Source organism: Vombatus ursinus, unplaced genomic scaffold, assembly GCF_900497805.2.
Source record: "Vombatus ursinus unplaced genomic scaffold, bare-nosed wombat genome assembly UNPS02014786.1, whole genome shotgun sequence".
In the NCBI taxonomy this organism is placed as follows: Eukaryota; Metazoa; Chordata; class Mammalia; order Diprotodontia; family Vombatidae; genus Vombatus; species Vombatus ursinus.
Window position 1 is genome coordinate 605,771 of NW_020954564.1, and position 19,827 is coordinate 625,597.

General features: G+C 49.9%; 3 protein-coding genes across 3 annotated transcripts; 2 read left to right on the top strand and 1 right to left on the bottom strand.

The window, feature by feature from the left end:
- Positions 1-318: 318 nt before the first annotated feature.
- On the bottom strand, positions 319-834 carry LOC114046968 (arabinogalactan protein 1-like). The gene is made up of 3 exons (XM_027867623.1): positions 783-834; positions 670-714; positions 319-554 (listed from the first exon to the last, which is right to left on the bottom strand). The coding sequence occupies exons 1-3, from the start codon at positions 832-834 to the stop codon at positions 319-321; spliced, it is 333 nt and encodes a 110-aa protein (XP_027723424.1).
- On the top strand, positions 696-8,448 carry LOC114046855 (transcription factor SOX-12-like). The gene is made up of 2 exons (XM_027867416.1): positions 696-2,053; positions 8,217-8,448. Exon 1 carries the CDS (start codon positions 932-934, stop codon positions 1,973-1,975), a length of 1,044 nt encoding a protein of 347 aa, XP_027723217.1. The 5' UTR covers positions 696-931; the 3' UTR covers positions 1,976-2,053; positions 8,217-8,448.
- A 2,244-nt stretch (positions 8,449-10,692) lies between these two features.
- Positions 10,693-17,961, top strand: LOC114046824 (neurensin-2-like). The gene is made up of 5 exons (XM_027867357.1): positions 10,693-10,890; positions 14,543-14,742; positions 16,215-16,540; positions 16,934-16,989; positions 17,498-17,961. Exons 2-5 carry the CDS (start codon positions 14,551-14,553, stop codon positions 17,803-17,805), a joined length of 882 nt encoding a protein of 293 aa, XP_027723158.1. The 5' UTR covers positions 10,693-10,890; positions 14,543-14,550; the 3' UTR covers positions 17,806-17,961.
- Positions 17,962-19,827: the final 1,866 nt, after the last annotated feature.

Here is a 19,827-nt window from a genome sequence, read left to right on the forward strand (position 1 = left end):
CGCTAGAGTCCCAAAAGGTTACCAGTTCATCCCCTCTCTCTCTCCGCATCGCGCGCTTTGAGATCAGGGCTAGAGAGATATCCAAAAGAGCCATCCCCCTTCACCCCACCTAGTCCTAGTACCTCGGGGTGGGGGTTGGGGGGAAAGAAAACTGACACCCGCTATTGCCAACCTTTCCCAGTAAGAGCCTGGGGCTGGGGGCAGCCCGGAACCCCGCCCTCCCAACAGAAGCCCTAGCTCCTAGGGCAGCGATTGGGGGATGCAAATATTCCCTCCCCTGGCAACCTTAGTCTCCGCGATCCCCTGAGGTGGGCGGGGCTAGGCAGCTGACAGAAGCTGCACCTTAGCTGGGGCTGACCCGGGGCGGTCCAGCGTGTAGGACTGTGCCCGGGGCCCGGGCGCGCGTGAGAGGGGGACGGGCGCGCGCGAGCGGGGGCGCGCGGGGAGAAAGACACTGGGAGGCGGCGGCTGAGGGGCGGGGAAGTGCCGAACGGCCCCGCGCCTGGCTGGGGTGCGTACAGGCGGCAGCCGCGTCGGCTTAGGAGTCCCACTGACTGGGGAACCGAACGGCGTGGACCGGGAGAAGGCGTCAGGCACCAGCAAGAAGAGACAAATTCTTTGTATTGGAAAACGTCTGTAATGGATTTGAAATAAACTTGAGGAGGGGGCTGTGGGCGCCGAGCCCGTATGGAGCCCCGGAGCTGACCACGCGCGCTAGCCCGTCGGAGGGCCCGTGCGCAGCCCGCCAAAGCCCATCTCCTCTACCAGGTGGCCCAGCTAGCTTCCCAGCCCTAGACGATTGGACCGAGCCGAGCCAGTTGGCTGGTCGCGCATCCCTTCTTTCCTGCTTTGGTCCGGTCTGGAGGATGCCTGGGGCCCCGGCAGCCGTCTAAGTAACCGAGGAGTGAAGGAGGGCAAAGTCCCGGGCGGGATGGTGCAACAGAAGAGAGGTCGCGTTGGCGAAGCCAAGCGGGAAGGCTGCCAGCAGCCGGCCGCGGGCGAGAGGGCGCGGCTCCGCCGGGAGACCCCTGGTGAGCCGGGCTGGTGCAAGACCCCCAGCGGCCACATCAAGCGGCCCATGAACGCTTTCATGGTGTGGTCGCAGCACGAGAGGCGTAAGATCATGGACCAGTGGCCCGATATGCACAACGCTGAGATCTCCAAGAGGCTGGGCCGCCGCTGGCAGCTGCTGCAGGACTCCGAGAAGATCCCGTTCGTACGCGAGGCTGAGCGGCTGCGTCTCAAGCACATGGCTGACTACCCAGACTACAAGTACCGGCCCCGTAAGAAGGGCAAGGGGGCGCCCAGCAAGGCTCGGCCCCGCCTCCCCAGCAAGACTAAACCGTCGCTTTTGGGCCGCGGGGGTGGGGGGCGCAGAAAGGCCGCCGGGGAGTCTGGGGAGCAGCGCGGGGGAGGCCCGACTCTAGGGGAGGAAGTGGAAGCCGAGGACGAAGAGGAGGAAGAGGAGGAACTGTTGGAAGTGCGGCTGGTGGAGACTCCCGGGCGGGAGCTGTGGCGGATGGTCCCGGCGGGGCGGGCTGGGGGGAGACCCGGGGAGCGGGCAGGGGGGCCGCGCCCGGAGCCGCAGTCGGAGGAAGCGGGGGGCACCCCCGAGACTTCGAGATCCTCGCAGCGCGGAGTGTCCGCCACCTTGCCGGTTGGCTCCCCGGCTCCCTCTTCCCTGGTCCCTTCGGACGAAGAGCGCGAGGAAGAAGAAGAAGGGAGGGACGAGGACGACGAGGACGACGAGGAGGAAGAGCCGGAGAAGGAGCCTCTTGGGTTCCTGCCCCGGCAACTCCCAGGTGCCATAGGCCCTGGCCTAGACTGCAACGCCCTCGACAGGGACCCGGACCAGTTGCCTCCTGCAGGGACCTCGCACTTCGAGTTCCCGGACTACTGCACCCCCGAGGTGACCGAGATGATCGCTGGGGACTGGCTTATGTCCAGCATCGCGGACTTGGTCTTCACCTATTGAGCCAGGCACTCACTAGGTGACTCAGACTCCACAAATCAGGTCGCACTCAAAAACCAGCTGTTTACATACAGGAATCAGGTATTTTTGGCCTTCAGCCCCATCAAAGGCAAAGGCTTCCGCTGTCACCCCATCCCCGACTCAGATGCCCTCAGCCATGCCTACACACTCAGCCTACCCTTCAACCCATCCCCTATGGACACACCCCACTTTCCATGACTTGCACCCAGACACGCCCCTCTCTCCATCTTTCTAGACACACCCCTCTCTCCATCCCTTAAAACACAGATACACATGGGTCGTTGCGCCTTCTATCCCCTACACATTGGCATGCTACTTTATCCATCCCATACACACACCCCTTTCTTTGTGGTGGAAGCATGGGGTAGTGGAACTGGATAGGAAACAGAAGAACCCTCTTCGAATTCCAGCTCTGCCCCTAACCAGCTGTGTGACCTTGGGCAGGTGATTTGACCTCTCCCTGCCTAAATTTCCTTATCTGTAAAATGAAATGGTTGGGATAGATGACCCCTAAGGTCCCTTCCAGCTCTAGCAATCTATGAATCTCTCCCTTATAGAGACACAGACACATCCTTCTCTCATTCCTAATAGAAACACCTTTCTCTCAATCCCTTAGGGAGGCAGCATGGTGCTGCCTGGATTGGGAGTCAGAGGATCTAAGTTCAAATTCCAGATTAAAAACCTACCTGAGTGACCTTGGGCAAATCCCTTCACCTTTGGGGGCCTCATTTTCCTCATCTGTAAAATGAGGGGATAGGACTGGGTGGCCTCTTAAGGTCTCTTCCAGCTATGGAAGATCTATAAGATCTATGATCTTATGAACCTCTCTCCATCTCTTCCACGAACAAATCTCTCCATCCCTTATACACAGCTTATTTTCCACATTCTTTCCATATATGCCCTCCATCCCATTGGATAGAACCCCCATTCTCCATGTCCTCCTACACACACACACACACACACACACACACACACACACACACATCTCATCCACTCCTCCCTCTTCTTCAAAGGGGAGGTCACATCAGGGTATACAAGCCTCAATTTCCCTGGCTGGGATTCACCCCATTCTGGCTCAGGGTTGTGAGAGAAGCTGTATTGGCCTCTGCTGTAGTGATTCTCCCTGGAGCCTAGCTCCTCTTTACCCAGCTCCATGACCCCTATTCCTGTTCTCAGTTGCTCCATAGGTCCCCCCTCCCCTCTTCCCTTTCCCTTCCTCCCGCCCCCTCCTGCAGTCTCCCTCCAAACCTCTCCCTCTCAGTGGGCAAGAGCTGAAGTTGTGACCTTGCAGCCTGCTTCCTTCATGTCCTGGACTTGCTACCTTTGAGGAAAACCTGGGCTGCTGTCCAGACACCAACCCCACCAGGGCAATCCACTCTAGACAAAGAAAGGCAGAGGACACTCAACCTCAGCCTGTAACCACCCTATCAACTCTAGGTGACTTTAGAACTCTGCCTTCTAAGAGAAACATTGGTGGGATGGTGGATTCTCTGGTTCTAAGGAGGATTTTTTCATTCTTTTGTTGAGAGGAGCCTGGGGGAATCCTATAAGATACCACTGAGGGATGATAACCCCTCTTTCCCTTCCTGCTTTTCATTTGCCCTGTTGACTCCCCTTTCCCTGGTGCACCTGGCCCCCAGTCCTCATCTGTAAAATGGTGGGGTTGAATTAGATGACCTTGAAAAGCCCTAGCACCTCATCTCTTAGCAAGGTAGTGCTGCCCAAAGCAGCTCCATCTGTGGGCCTTGCCTAAGGACGACTTTGTCCGTCATGCTCCCCAGAACAACCCAAGCCAGGCAGAGACTTCAGGATGTAGACTGTCTTGACCTCAGCAGATATCCTACCCTTGCTTGGAGTGACCAGATCTCCTTTACTGTTGGGCCTGGTGGTACCATCAAACCCTATTCCAGTGTCCAAGCTCCTTCAGGGGAGTCTTTTGTTTGGAGCTTCCTGGGAGAGGGTCAGGGCAGTAGACCTTCTCTCCTATTAAAAGGGCAGGGTAAGGTGGTGAAACAGATCAGAGAGCAGGACTTGCAGTTTAAAACCTTCACCAATCTATATCCCTCCTACACAGCCTGCTGGGACCCCTAGGAAAGCCCCCAAGTGAACTGAATACCTCCTAAGTACTCATGTCCTCACAAGAGGAGAGACAGCTAATGTCCAGGTGGGGATCAGCTAAGAGTGAGCCAGGCAGATTCTCTCTCTGCCTGGCCATGGAGTTTAGGACCCTGATGGTTTCTTCCTGCTAGGGATTGTGTCCACTGGTCAGTCTCTATTACCCCGGGTTCTCTATCAACCCTCTTCCTCCCCCTAACCCCTACCCAGTTCTTAGTGCCAAATGCTTTGATCAGTATTATCGTTCAGCTGGGGAAAGAGGCATGGAGAAGGCTTGGGGTCAGTGGCCAAGTCAGCAATCATTCAGCAAGCTCCCTGGGGCGTGCTCAGCCTCCTGAGTGTTTCCCAGGGCTAACAGGAATCATCTGCAGGCCAATGGTTAAGCTTTGGCTTGGAGGGTCCAGAGGGAAGTGACAGGAATGGTCAGGGGATTGGATTCAGAGTGAGTAACCTAGCACAAGAAGCCCTAGTATTTTGTCTACTATGCTGTGCCACTGTCCCTGTGTGCCTCAGTTTGCCCGTCTTTTGAAATGGGGACAGGTGCCTTTTCCAATGCATTTGGAGTATCTGGTTATGAAATGCAGTGCCTGGGGGACTATTCCTAGCTTATGGCTTTCCTGAGCTAAACAGAAATGCTGGCCAGGTCTTTGAAGGCCTGGATGACACTTGTATTTCTACCTGTCAGATGGTGTCTGTCCTCTCTGTTGGACAGTCTACCTCCCCACCCTATGCTATGCTCCCTTCCTTCCCCCTTTCTCTGGGCTCCTGCTGTTTGCCTCTCTCAGCTACCTGGCATTTCACAGCCTCACTCAGCTACCTGGCATTTCACAGCCTCACTCATTTCCCCTTGTCCACTGCCCTTCCTCAACCCCAATCTGCCCATCTCCCGTCACTACCTAGACTCTGCTGACATTGTGTGCCCCATTCTGTCATAGGTTCAAATACCCACATACACAGATCTCTCAGGAACAAATGGGGGCCCCTGGTCCCTCCACACCTCCTTCTGTGCCGTTCCCCACACAGGCCAGCATCTCTACAGGGATGTGCTATCCCAACCCACCTACCAGCTACCCCCCTGTATGTGGTGCTCCAGTTCCAGGCCTCCTTTCTCTCTCTTTCTTTTTCATTTCCTTTCTTTTTTTAATGTTGTATGAGTGAAGAGGTATCACTGTGTGCTGTCTTGGAGAACTAGTCTCATAGCTGAGAGGAGGATGGGGACAGACCCCTCTCTGTGTGCAAGGGGCCGGAAGCCCTCGGCTCCAGTATTGCCACCTAATACCAGGACTGAATAAAGTATATGTGCCCTGAGCCTGTCCAGCCCCATGTGTCTATTTTTCTTTCTCTTTTTTCTTCTACTTCCTCCATCAAGTCTTTACTGAGCTTCAGTTCTGCCCAGGGTAGGTATGGGAGATCAAATATGAGGGTCTCCTTATCCTTGAAAACCTGGTGACTAGTTGGGGAGACAAAACCACACCTCAGCAATACACCCTTGCCTCTAGTCAAAGTCTCCTGCTCCCCAAATTCCTCTCCAACATAATATATGTAATCCTTTATGAGGAGATAAAACCTTTCATTTACCAAATCATTAGATTCTGGAATTGGATGGGACCTCAGAGGCAATCTGGTCCAATTCCCAACTATGGCAGGAGACCTCTCTACATCAGCTTTAACATTCACCCTGTCTGAACACTTCCAGTGACAGAAGGCCCACTCCCCACCCAAGCTGCCTGTTCCATTGTGGAACTGCTCTCTTTTTAGCAAGCTCTTTCTGACATTCAACTGAAATCTGCCTCCCTTCATCTTCTAGCCTTTGCTCATTGTTCTGTCCTCTGGGGCCAAGTACAACAGGATTCATGGTACAGCCCTTCAAATACTTGAAAATGGCTATGATGTCTCCCTTAAAAATCTCCAGGCTGAACATCCCTAGGTCCTTCGGCCAATTTAATAACATAGCTACCAGTTTCCTCCATAACCTACTCACTCTCCTCTGGACATACTCCAGCACCTCAATATGTCTCCAAAAGGAGAGCCCCTAGACCTGAAAAGAGCAAGCTGAGGGTGCAGATTCCTGTGAAATGGACAGGGGAATGTAGGGACTGAGAGGCAAAGGAGAGCAGAAACTGGAATTGGAAGAGCCCTGAGTGTGGAGTCAGAAGGCCTGGGTTTGAATCCCATCTCTGCTGCTTTGTTCTTGTATGACTTTGGACAAATGTCTTTCCCACTTAGTATCTCGATTTCCCCTGTAAAGTAAAGATGCTGGACTAGATTCTCTTTAAGACCCCTTACAGCTCTTAAGTGTTTTAATCCTATGACTCTGACATAGAACCAGAAGAAGGGTGTACCTTTCAGGTCTGATAATCCATGTCCCAAGACCCATTCAAGCTTAAGCATCCACAGATTCTGTCTGCATCTGGGATGAATGAGATAAGACTAGAAGTGAGGGGGAGGGGAAACCCCGGCTATGATCACGGCGACACCTGCTGGATAAATTGTGGTAGTATCCCAACTTTTGTTCAATCCTGGAAGGAGGGGGAAGGGTGTGAAACCAGCTATCCCACCTTAAGGAAGGGAACTCCTGTAATCAATGAATAACATAGAATGTCAGAGCTGGGGGGAAACTTAGAACGTAGATTGTCATAGGTGGGAGGGGTCTTGGACAATACAATGTTATAACTGGGAGGAACTTTGGAACATAGAATGTCATAGCTAGGAAGAACCTTAGAACATAGAATATCAAAGCTAGGAGGGACCTTGGAACATACCCTGTCAGATTGGGAAGGGACCTTGGACCACAGAATGTCAGAGCTGGAAAGGACCTTAGAATACAGGATATCAGAACACAGGGCTTAGTCCTGTCTCCTTATTTTCCAGATAAAAAGATTGAGTTCTAGATGTATCAACTATTTACTGAGTTCCTGCTGTGTGACAAATGCAGTGGGGGAAATATAAAGAAGTGTAAGACAAAGTCCATAAGACAGCCTTTCCAGAGCTCAGGAGTCCATTAGTAAATATGAGACTCTAGGTGAATTGTAAAACTTTGTCCCAATTAGCCTCTCTGATTTCTTTTTTCAGATAAGGATTGGAGTAGCTGGCCATTGAAGTTCTTTCTGACTGAAATTCTGTAATGTGTAAAACAGGACTAATGACAATCCTTTTGCGACTTACCTCACAGCCTTGTTGTAGGGTAAAGTCCTAGAAGAAAGTAGATTACTTACATAGTTTGTTAAGGTTTACAAAATAGTGTTCCACAGCAACCCCAGGACGTTGAATTCTGTTCTAGTTTAAATGTCTAGCTAACACACGTTTACATAGTGCTTTCCTCAACATCACTGAAGTAAGAAGGGTTCTGTGCCTTCCAAGAGGCTTGGAGCACTGCTTCTGGAGCCAAGAGGTAGGTGGATGAATAACTGCTGTGCGCTGGGGAGATCAGAGAATCATAGGATTTAGGACTGGAGGACTGGAGGAAACTATTGGGATCATCCAGTCCAATTCTCTCATTTTACAGATGAGGAAACTGAGTCCCACAGAGGGGAAGAGGGATCTTGCCAGAGGTCCCACAGGCAGAAGGTGACAGAGTGGGTATTGAAACCCAGGTTTTCTGACTAAATCATAAATATTGGGACACAGATCCAGGACTTAAAGAATAATGCATAAGTGCCGAAAGCAAACCTGTTGCTCCCCAAGGTCCAAAGCCAACTTTAGGGAGATGAGGGTCATCATGGGCCTAGGGATACCAGGATTATATACTTCACACTTTTATAGGGATATAAATAGAAAGCACCACTGATCCTGGTGTACTTTTCAAAAGATCTCTCTAGATGCAGAACCTGGAGGCAGTATAAGATTCTATCATTTAACTATTCATAGAATCATAGACTAGCAGAACCAAAAACAAAATAAAACAAAACAAACAAACAAACAAACAAAAAACCTTGGCAATCATTGGGTCCAACTCTTTTTTACAAAGGATGAAACTGAGGCCCAGAGAAATTAAATAACTCATCGGAAGTCACATAGCTTGTGTCAGAAGTGGTATTTAAATTTAGGTCTTCTGACTTCCAAACACACATACACACATACTCCTTAATTACCTGTTTCCTCAACCCAGGTCCCAGATGCTGTGACTATGAGAAGACTGCTGAACATTTGAGGCTGGAAACAAATTACAAATGGAAGAAGCACAATAAAGTGAAGAACCTGGGAAAGGGAGGGATTGCCCCCCCACACACACACCTTCAAGCTTCTTGTTTTGGGTGGGCTGGGGGGAATCAGTCTAAGCCTTCAGAGGTGGTGGTTAGAAGGCTGAGGGACATACATAACCTATATCAAATTGCTTACCATTTTAGGAAGAGGGAAGGGAGAGAGGGAGAAAAATTCAGAACTCTAAAACTTGTAAAAAATGAATGCTAATAATTGTCTTTACATATAATTGGGGGGGAAATAAAATACTATTTAAAAAAAGAAGTCTGAGGGACGGAATATTTCTGGGTGGGGTACCCCTTCTCAGAAGAAAGCTTCCTTACTGTGATCCTTTCCTGGGACAGAAGGAGAGAAAGGAAGGGAGAAGAGTAGGAGGTAGGGGTAAAGGAAAAGAAAAGGAGAACGGAGGAGCAAGAAGGAACAAGAGAAAAAGGAAGAGACCAGAGGATGAAGGATGTCAAAGCTAGGACTCTAAGAACAGAGAATCTTAGAGATAGCAAGGAGGGGGCTTTAAAGACTGCTTAACCCAACTCTCTCACTCTGTTTTTGTTTGTTTGTTTGTTTTTGTTTTTGTTTTGTTTTTTGGTGAGGCAATTAGGGGTTAAGTGACTTGCCCAGAGTCACCCAGTGCTCTATCCACTGTACCACCCAGCTGCCCCCTAACTCTCTCACTCTGTAGAGGAGAAAATAGGTTAAGACAGAGAAGTGACTTGTTTAGGGTTATCATCAGTTGAGAGGAAAAGAAAGAAGAAAAGATGTAGAGAAGAAAGAACGAAGGAAAAGAGAAATGAGAGAAGAGGCTACTTCTAAGCTGGACATCTTCCTGAATTTCCCCAGCTTCCCTGAGCTCCCTAGCAACCAATGGCTACCCCGCCCCCATCTTCTAGCAACCAATGCCTCAGCTCAGCTTTTCTTGGGTTTCCTAGCAACAGAAAGTCAGGCCACCTTCCCAACAGGTGGGAGGTGTTAGACCCTCCTTGCAAAGATCAAGACTTACTCTGGATCAATAGTAAGGGTGGGTCAGGTCAATGGTGAGGACCCTGTACCTGGAGTCAGGACAAAGCCTAGGGAGAGGGTCCTGAGTGACTTTGGAAAAGTCCCTGACCCTCTTTGCCTTTTTTCTATTGTGGCGTCTTCCTGGCCTTGTTTCTTGTGCACCTGGGGTACAATAGACTGTCTGGGACTGCTGCTAGGAAATGGCCCAGCTCTACCCCACTCAGCCCTCCTCTCCACATGGGCTCCTAGAGGATTTTGCCTGAAGATTTAACTCTGGTGGCACCCTTGCCCTGAAAAGACTCTGTGGTATTCAGAGGTGTAGGGAGGATATGTAACTTAGCTCAGACCATACACCAAATCTAAGAGGGACAAGGTGACAAGGCAGAAAGGGAATGAGGAGAGTGATTGGGGTAGAACACTACCTGGAAAGAAAAAGTCTTGCCATAGATAAGCAGGTCCCACTGGGTTCAGGCTTCCTTGCCCCCAGCTACCAGGGATTCTCAATGGGGCAATGGGGAATATGCCCTAGGGCATTTGGATGAGGCCTGGTTAAAGAGGGTACAAATCTCCCCAACCCACTATCACAGTGGCTCCAGAGGACTGACTCACTATGCCGATTCTCACTAGCCAAAGCCCAAGCACTTAATCCTACCCCTGGAGGTGGGGAAGGGGTAGGGGGAAGGTGAAGGAAAAAAAAGAAAAAGAGAAACAGATAAGAACAGGAGACTTAGCAGGGGGCAGATAGAGGAAACAACTCCCTCAGACTAGACACTTGGGGAAAGGGCAGCTTTGGGAAAAACCTAGGGGACAAAAGAGGCTTTTAAAATGTGGGGAGGGATTTCCCCAGAGCTCCCCAAAGCTCTTTTGTAGATACTGTCCCTTGATGTCTGGATAGTCTTAGTGACAGAATGGGGTATCTGTGAAAGGGAAGGTTACTCAATGAAGAGACTCGGTTCTCATTTAAGGAATGAGGCTCGGTGGGTGGGCTGGGGGGGATCGGTTAGTTGATGTGGGTTCATTGAGAGATGAGGGCTCAGCGAAGAATGACGCGAGCTTAGCTACGGAATGGGGGAGAACGCATTGTGGAAGACAGGGGCTTGGTAAGATGGGGGAGGGAGCTCCATGAAGAGATGAGGGGGTGCTTAATGAGAAGATGGGGGTTAAATTCCCCAGGAAAACCAAGTACCACCCAGCTCTGCCTAGCCTGTGGCAGCCCCAGGGAGTAGCGGGAGGTGCCATTTCTAGAAGCTACCTGGGGCTGGTGAAGCAGTGCCATGGACTCCAGCACTGTCACCCCCCCACCCTCCTCCCCACCTCCCACCCTCCCTCCGCAGAGTGGTTCTTGCGCAAGCGCCAGCTCAACCCAGCACAGGGGAGGCTGCGGGCTTCGAGGTGAGCGCAGCCCGCCGCGCTCCGACACCCCTTCAGCCCCAGTCCCAGCCTTCTCTCCCAGGACTAGCCCCAGAGCCAGCTCCTTTGGCCCGGGGGTTGCCTTTCCTCTCCTGTCAGGCCGTGCCAGGCAGTCGGGGGACCCCAGGGAGGCAGACGGTGCTCTGAGGTCGAGTATGGCAGTACCCCTGGCCTAGGTAAGCAGTATGGGGGTCCAGGGCGCCTCATAAAGGCATGGAGGTGCCCAGGTCCAAGCCCTGGGACCAATAGCGGGAGGAGGGGACCCGATCTAACCCGACCCGACTCTGCCCAGGGGAAAAAAAAACCCGAGGTGCTAGACTGGGATTCCTTATGTCCTGGTGGGATGCCTCAGACTGGGGCAATGCACCACTTCTGTGCCTCAGTTTCCCCGTTAGAGGAAAGGGTCGGGCAGTCTGATGCGCAGCTGGAATATACCATAAGAATATAAATACACTTCCCTCAAAAGGGAGAAGGGTGGGAAGCCCGGAAGAGACACTCCTTGGAGCATTTTGTAGGGGGATGGGTAGTGGGCAGGGGGAGGGAGCAGAAACCTGAAGCGGGACAGGATCTCTCTCCAGGAGGGCCTCACCTTGGAGAGAGCCCTGAACAAGGGCTGGAGGCAAGGAAAGAGTGGAGGACCAAAACATGAAGAGAGACCACATCTCTATTTCTATCCATCCTCTACTCCCTTTACTGCCCCCTCCCCTTGTTGCTTCTCTCCCTCTCCCATCCTAAAGCTGACTCACAGGTTGTCTGCAGTAGTCAACATCCTTGTCTCTCTCCACCTCCTAATCCTCTACTCCCCCCTCCATCAGTAGCTGATTCAACCTGTAGCCACCATCCCCTTACTAAACCCCCTCCATAGTTCCCCTCTTCCTCTCTTACCCCCCATCTTAGATTGCTGATTCACCTGTAGCCATCAGCCCTTCCCCCTCAAACATTCCCCCCCTTTCCTTTCTCCCTTCTTACTCCACCCCCATCCCACTGCAGCCAGCTTTCCCCCTCCCTCCTCCATCTCTGGCCAGTCTTGAGACTGTTTCCATGGCAACTCTCAACCTAAGCTTTCCACTGGCTGGTCCTCCCCCTCCCCCAGTCCAGCGGTAGAGACCCAGAATAGGGGGAGGAGGTGGGGCCAGAGAGACAGAAGAGGAGGCTCCAAGGTCACCTTCCTCCTCCTCCTCTTCCTAAGGAAAGAGCATGGAATTTAGAGGAAAGAGTTATAGGGCCAAAATATGAGAAGGCAGTAGGTCCTGCTTATAGAAAGATGGTGTTATTAAGGAAGGCCCAACCACACCTCCATTTCCAGTTATTAGTTCCCAGATCCTGCAGCTGTTCCCCCCTACTCATCGTCTCTCCCTCCCCATCCCCCTTAATAAATGAAGGCTTGGAATAAAGCCCTGTTTCCAGCCTAGGAGTCCCACGTCTTCCCCAACTCTTAACCCAAAGCCCACTTCACACATTACCCTCTATGCAGCCCCTTTGTTCCCCTCCAGAAGGGCACTCTCTCCCCCTTAGATCCCTATCTCCATCTATCCTTCCTAGGCTCTGCACTGCCACCTAAGGTCTGACAGTGAGGCCCATCTTTCTGCCCATAAAATAGCCCCCCTCTTGGCCAGCTCTTCATACTCCCTGAAATTTTGAAATTGAATTAAGCAGATCTAGATTCTAATTCTAGTTTAGCCATTCCAAGCTGCGTGACCTTGGGAAAGGCTTCAAGCATGCCCTAGGGCTGAGAAAGCTGGCTTTGTTCTTCTGCCTGGCCTGGGAAGACAGAGCAGGAAAAATGGGGAGAATAACCTGAAGGCAGATTGCAGCTTCTTCTCAGAGTAAGAACTTCCTAACCTTCACACCTGTCCAACAACAAAACAACAACTTGTGTGTGTGTGTGTGTGTGTGTGTGTATACGCTTTAGAAATAATGACGACGAGAGAGAGAGAGAGAGAGAGAGAGAGAGAGAGAGAAACTTCCCTGTCCCCAGAGGTATTCCAGCAAGAGCTGGTTGATCCACTTATTAGGAATGTTGTAGGGAGTATCATAGATTTAGTGCTGGAAGGGGACCTTGGAGTTCATCTAGTCTAACCCCTCCCCCTCATTTTACAAATGAAGAAATTGATACCCTGAAAAGTTAATCACTTACCCAAGATCATGTACAGTATGTAGATTTTTAACTCAGGTCTTCTGACTCCAAGCCCAAGATCTGGAATGAAGAGAGGATTCCTATGCCGTCCCTGGTTGGACTAGATGATTTCTGAAATTTCCCTCCAGTTCTGGGATACTTTCATTCCAAGTCACTAAATCTCCCTGAGCCTCAGTTTCCTCCTCTGTGAAATGAAGCTGTTGGATTAGATGGATGATCTCTAAGGCCCTGCTTAACTCAAACATCCTCAGTTCTAAGGTCCTTTCCAACTGACATTCATAAACTGTGATTCTTGAATTCTTAGATTCTGTAATCATAATTCACTTAACATTCAAGGAGTACCTTTTGCTCCAGAAGGCTTTGGGATCCAAATGCAAATAACTATGGAAAGGAAAAGGGTTGGGGGATGGGGTCGTACCTTAATCTATTCTTAGGCAAAATCTTGATGAGGTGAGAGTGGGGTTGATGACAAATCTAATTCAATAAACATTTGTTAAGCACCTATTATTTTCTGAACACTAGGCTTAGGGATAGAGACTGAAACACTGATTTTGTTGTATGGAGAACTCTCTCCTCTACCAATCCAGATTTACCTCTATGCAACCTAAAGTCTTAATGAGTTGCCTAGGTCATTGAGAGATAGATTAAGTGACTTGCCCAGGGTCAGACCGACAATACAAGTTGTGGGGTAGAGGAGACTTGAACTGGTCTTCCTGAGTCCAGAATTGGTTGTGTATACCCTCTGCCTCTTGGCTTCCATTGGGGATAAAAAAAAATGAAAAACAATATGAGCATGACCCCCCCCCCCCCCGAAGCTTACAGCCTGCTAGAGGAGACATAAATAAGTGCAACAACACAGAATGTGATGGGAAAAGAGACGCAGACAAAGCATTATCAGTTCAGCTTCTTGCACATAGGCCATTCAGTGGAGCCCTTGGGATTCAGGGACCCAGAGGATTGTGAGGAGGAAATCTAGTCAGAAGGCAAGAGGGTGATGAAGAACCTTGTTTGAGTTGTGTGGGAGGACAAGAGGGAAGAAGCCAGGATGACTGGAGTGCAGAAAGGACCCTCTGAGATGTATATGGAAAGGAGAAAAGGGCCTTCAAAGTGTCTTGACCATCTGTTGTAAACTGATTTCCCCCTATAACAATTAGAATATCAAGGGGCAGCTAGGTGGCGAAGTCAATAGAGCTCTCCTTGGAGTCAGGAGGACCTGCCAAATCCAGCCTCAGACACTTAACACTTACTAACTGTGTGACCTTGGGCAAGTCACTTAGCCCCCATCGCTTCACCAAAAAAACAAACAAACAAAAACAATTAGAGTATCACATAACTTAGAGCAAGAAACACCTTTTAAGCATAGAGTATAGAATGTCAGGGCTGGAAGATCCCTTCCGTATAGATTTCCTGGTTTTACAGATAAGCAAACTGAGCCCCACAGAGGTGAAAAGATTTGCCCAACTTCAAATAGCTTATGAGAGACAAGTGGAATTCAAACTCAAGCCTTCCAACTTTCTACTGCATCAGAGCAGAACAGGGGAAGAATAGTTAGAGAAGGATTATGGAGGAAGTGGGACTTGAACCAGCCTTCATACCCCATTTGGTATAAGTTAGGGATAAGGCCTGGCCCGAGGGACTGAGGGCTTTTGGGAGCTCTGACCTTAAGCCATACTGTTTCCTCCCACTCTCAGACAGAAACATGATGCCTGCTCGAGAAAGGCCGTGTGCCTGCGGCCATGGCCCCCATGAGGACCATGGCAAGTGGAATGGGGTTCGTTCCTACCTGCACCTCTTCTATGAGGACTGTGGAGGTGCAGCCCACCCTGAGGAGGTGGAGGACCCCACTCCAAATAACCAGGATACCTGTGACTGGTCCTCCTCCTTCTGGAAGGTAAGCCTTCTCCACCCCATCCTCCAAATTGTTGGCCTTCTTGCCTTAGCTCAGAGTTTGAATAGTTAGGATTTTAGGAACTCAGAGGAGGGAGAGGTCACTGCCGATTAGGGTGATCAATAAAGGTTTCTAAAATGAAGTAATATTTGAGGCACACCTTGATGGATAGGGGGAAAATACAAAGAGGGGTTTCAGGATGAACTAAGGCTCCTAGGTAAGAATGAATGTTGGGAGGGGAAACTATGGGAAAAAGACTGGCTTTCCTGGAATAGGTCTTGACTCTGATGCCAGCTCTCCATACACTATGCCAGGCTGCCTCTCCATCTATCACCTCAAGCTCACTAAATTGGCAAAATTGATACAATTAAATGCTCTGGGGCTATGGGCAAACAGGTGTGCTATTACATTGTTGGTGGAGCTGTGAATTAGTGAATCTTTTTGGAAAGCAAACTGGTGATATATTCATAAGAGCAACAAGAATGATCATACTCTGACTCAAAGATCCTACTATCCATAAGGCAGTTATACTCTAATAGTCCAGTGGATCTCATCAGTGTGGGTACTCTATCCAGTCATTTGGACTGCAGCTTATCCACATTTTCTCAGCCCACACAAAACTTGTCCATGTTTTTCTGTAAATCATCCATACAGAATCTATCCAATATGCTACAAGTCTTCTCTGGTTCAATTAATATTTCATGGATACCAGCAGTATTCAGGTTATCTATATGTTATCTCTTAGTCTTGGTACATGAACTGTCCATCTCCTTTTCTAGTGATTCATGTCCTTGGTGACACCTATTACAATATCATATAACAGAGTCATTGTTGGTAATATACTACCCACCATGGGTCTTTCCATTGCCCTTTGGGTCAGCCTTTTATGGCTGTGAATTTTCTGAGCTTGTATTCCATGATTCACCTGGCCAAGATATACACAGCACTGGATTATTTCTACAATCTATCCATCAAATAGAATATCATAATCTGAGTGATATTCATTTTTCATCCACTTGGTTTTTCCTATATGACCGCATAGTTCATATGGATATTGTTAAAAGGAATAAAATACCCATCTATGCAATATTCACAGCAACTTTATTTGTAATAGCCACCCTATACCACCCCATCCCCACCCCCCAAAGCTGGAAACAAGGTAGTATTACCTAAAGGAATTTCACACCATTGGATCTGATTGATTGAAGTCAGAGGCCCTGGGTTCAAGTCCCAGATCAAGTCTACTACTTAAGTAATCTTAGGAAGTCACTTATCCTCATTAGGGCTCAGTTTCCTCATGTGTAAAATGGCTGGGAGGTGGAAAGACAGTTGGACTACCTGATCATCCTTTCTGAATCTTATAAAAACCACTTATAAACTCAAACCAGCCCATCTTTACTGACTGCCCTGGGCATGGGTGTTGGCCAGTTGCCCACCCCCAGCCCTCTCCCCATCACCTGTCTTCCTCTTCCCAGGGAGTTGTGTCCTTGTCGCTCCTCTTGCTGCTCCTGGGAGCTGCTGCCCTGACCACGGGCTATGCTGTGCCGCCTAAGTTGGAGGGCATCGGAGCAGGAGAGTTTCTGGTTCTGGACCAGCGAGCAGCTCAGTACAACAAGGCTCTAGGCACTTGCCGCCTAGCAGGAAGTGCTCTCTGTGCTGTTGCTGCCATCCTGCTGAGTACTTGCATGCTCTTGGTCCTGTTGACCCGACTCAAGCCAGAACCCAAGGCAGAGCCTGTGGACAGGGAGGATGAAGAAGCGCAGCAGCGAGCACCCATCTTATGCCAGAGGCCCCAGAGCTGGTGGGGATCTGGGCTTCCCCTCCACTGCCATGAGTATCCCCTGTGGTCCCTCATGGGGTCATACTATCTAGCCCAAGGGAAAGTCCTGAGTCTAGCTCAGGAGGAGCCCACTAGTGGGAGGAGGCACCACTGATTCAGAATTTGTGGGTCCCTGCCGTTTTTGGCCCACTCTTCTAGTCTATATCCCTTTTCCCCTTACTATCTCCCTTTCCTTCCCAATCCCAGTGGGACACTTGACCCACGGCTACTCACCCAGCCCCAGCCAAGAAGCTACACCAAAAAGTGGAATGTCCAAGGTTGGGGGTCCCTGCTGTTCCTTCCCCCAGCCCTATTGGGGAATGGCCAACAGGGCAGGGTTCCCCAAAAGAACAACTTAACCCCCTTTTTTTCTAGCCTGGAACCTGGATCTCATGAACTCACTCTGCCACTGAAGAACTGTGTGATCTTGGGTAAGTCTTTTCTCTCTGGGGTTGTTTTCTCTTCCATTCAAGAGCTAAAAACTCGCTAGGGTTCTTTCTAGATCTGATTGTCTATGGTTCTGTAGTCTAACATCATGTGCATCTTCCAGCTCTAAAAATCTACATTCCATGTTCTAATATTTTATTTTCTAAGATTCCTTCCAGCTCTGGCATTTTATGGTCTGTTTTAAAGTTCTAAATTCTAAAATCACTTCCAGCTCCAACATTCTAATGTTCTGTGTTCTAAGATCCCTTCCAGCTCTGCCATTTTGTGACTATGACACTCAGAGTCTTTGTCTCTTCATAGAGAGAAACGTGTGGGTGGGCAAAGTAATTGGGAAGGGGATGAGATAGGGCCCCTATGCATGTATCTCTTCCCAAGACTGCTGAACTTCCCTCCTTCCCCTCCCCCCCCAAAAAATGTTCCCTGCCTCCTGTAACAGGCCATCATGTAATCTGTGAGAGAGGCAAAGCTAGCATAATTATCTCCATTTTACAGAGGAGGAAACCGAGGACCAGGCTGAGGAAGAGACTTTCCTATCTCAAAGAGAGTCGGTGGCAGAAGTGGAAAATAGACCCAGGTCACCCGATTCCCACTCCAGTGCTATTTCCAATGAACTAGCCCCCAGGGGTGGGGAGCTGGGCTTTCTGGATGGAGACATGAGTGTATCCCTGGAAGAAATTGATGTCTCCATGCTCTGCCCACCCAAGCCAGTTTCTCAAGTATCCCCATCCTGGGTCCAACAGCAAGAGGTATCCTTTCTCCCATCACCACCAGGGGGCAACCTCTGCCCAGGACTGGCATAGGGAGAGAGTTGGAGTTCATCCTGCTTATCTGAAAAGCCACCTGGCTACCAGGGTCTCAGCTCCACTGGGGTATGGGGTCACTGGTCTAACCCCACTTTTGCCTGACCCCACAACCCTCTCTGTTCCCTTCTTCCCCTGTCTTCTCCCTCAATAAAAAGCCAGGATGGATCTTAAGAACTTCTTCTCAAAAAAAAAAAAGTAAAGAACTTCTCTCCTACCCAGATACTGATGGCATGAAGGGCAGGTAGGTGCCTTAGGGGAGGCACCAAAGAGGGAGGTAACCTCATGCTATGGGCAGCCTGGATGATGGGTACTTTGGGGAACATCTTGGGATGTGGTCCCCATGGAGAAAGAAAACCTAGGGGTATAGGTACTTTGGAGGATAATCACTTTGAGATGGACATTGTGGAAGGCAGACATCTTAAAGTATGGGCACCATAAAAGTATATAACCTTGAGATGGGTAGTTACCTTCAAGTATGGGCATCACTGTGGGAGGCTGCCACAACTGAGAATGGGCACTCTGGGTGATGGGCACATTGGTGTGTATCTACCATGAAAGGTGGGTATCTTGGGGTATCGGTACTATAGAAGGTAGGCACATTGGATTTGGATACCATGGTGGGGGAATACTTGGGTATATAGTCCCATGGAGATTAGACACTGTAGAGGACAGATGTCTTTTGGTATGGGCATGGGGAGGATAGGCATATCCTAGGGCCCTGGGTGGTGAGTGGTACCTCAGGGCACCATGACTAATTAAGGAGGGGTCTGGAAAGTCTTATCACCTCCCTCCTCCCTCTCCACCCAGGAAAACCTAGCTCAGCATCGCCATCCCCCTCCCCTCATCCCGGGATAGAGACAGATGTTCAGAAAGATAAAAGAGACAATAAGGCCTCCAGGTTTAAGAAGAGCTCCCAGCCTCCTGCATCACTAATTTTGCATTGTAATTAGTTAGTGAATCGATCTACAAGCATTTCTTAGGAGCCTGCTATGTGCCAAGCACTTCTAAGAGCTGGAACTACAAAGACTGAAAAGAACTTACATACTATGGCTCCCTGTAAAGAGTGACTCTAATTAGGGATGGCTGAGGGAATCCTAGTGAGGTGACAGAGTTACCCGACCTGTTCTGAATTCTCTTGCCCAGATCCTCAGGAACATTCAGCAATTCAGATACTATCAGTCAACTGTGGAGAAGGGCAGAGGACAACTGACTGCACGGGAAGAGCACCCCCAAGAGTGAGTTAGGGGAGTTGTCCCTCTGGTAGCCTGGCCTGCAAACCCTCAGGAGGGCTCCAGGGATGCGCCAGCCCTCACATCCCCCAGAAACACTTAGGCTGCCAGGCAGGCAGTTGTGGTAGGTAAGGGCAGGAAGTGGATGTAGTTTCCTTGGAGTTTATCCTGGCCAGTTCAACTCTTTTTCTTGGTGTAAAGACTTCTCTTTGTGGGTCAAGGCTATCTGCTCCCCTCTCGGAATGAGGCATTACACTAGGAAACCACATTTCCTTTTCTTAAACTCCACCCACCCCCAACCTGTGTCCTCCCACTTCCTAGCACTGCCCCCACCCCCAATCTGGAGCCAGTCTAATCAGGCCTTCCTCCCCTGATCCCCAGGCCACCGTACCCCAACCCCCACCCCTGTGCAGTGAGTCAAAGTTCCTCCCCAGAGACCCAAGGACAGGCTGTTCCCAAGACTAAGCAGGACAGTAGGCACGGATCAACAGCCTGCCCTCTTCCTTTCCAGAAGAGGAAAGGACAGCTCCAGGGCCCTGACTGCCATGATGGGCCCTGGCTCAGCATCCCAACTAGATGTAGGCATCTAGCCTCAGGTCCCTATATAATCAAGAGAGTCAACCAGAAGGGATGCAAAGAGAGATGAAAAGAGAGGGAGGGACAAGCAAAGAGAGAGACAGATACAAAGTGAGATCCAGAGAAAAAGAAAACTTCATCCACGATGAGTCTTGGCTGCCCTGGATGTTCAGGAGAAATACCCTCCACCCATTCACCCCAAACCAAGAAGGCT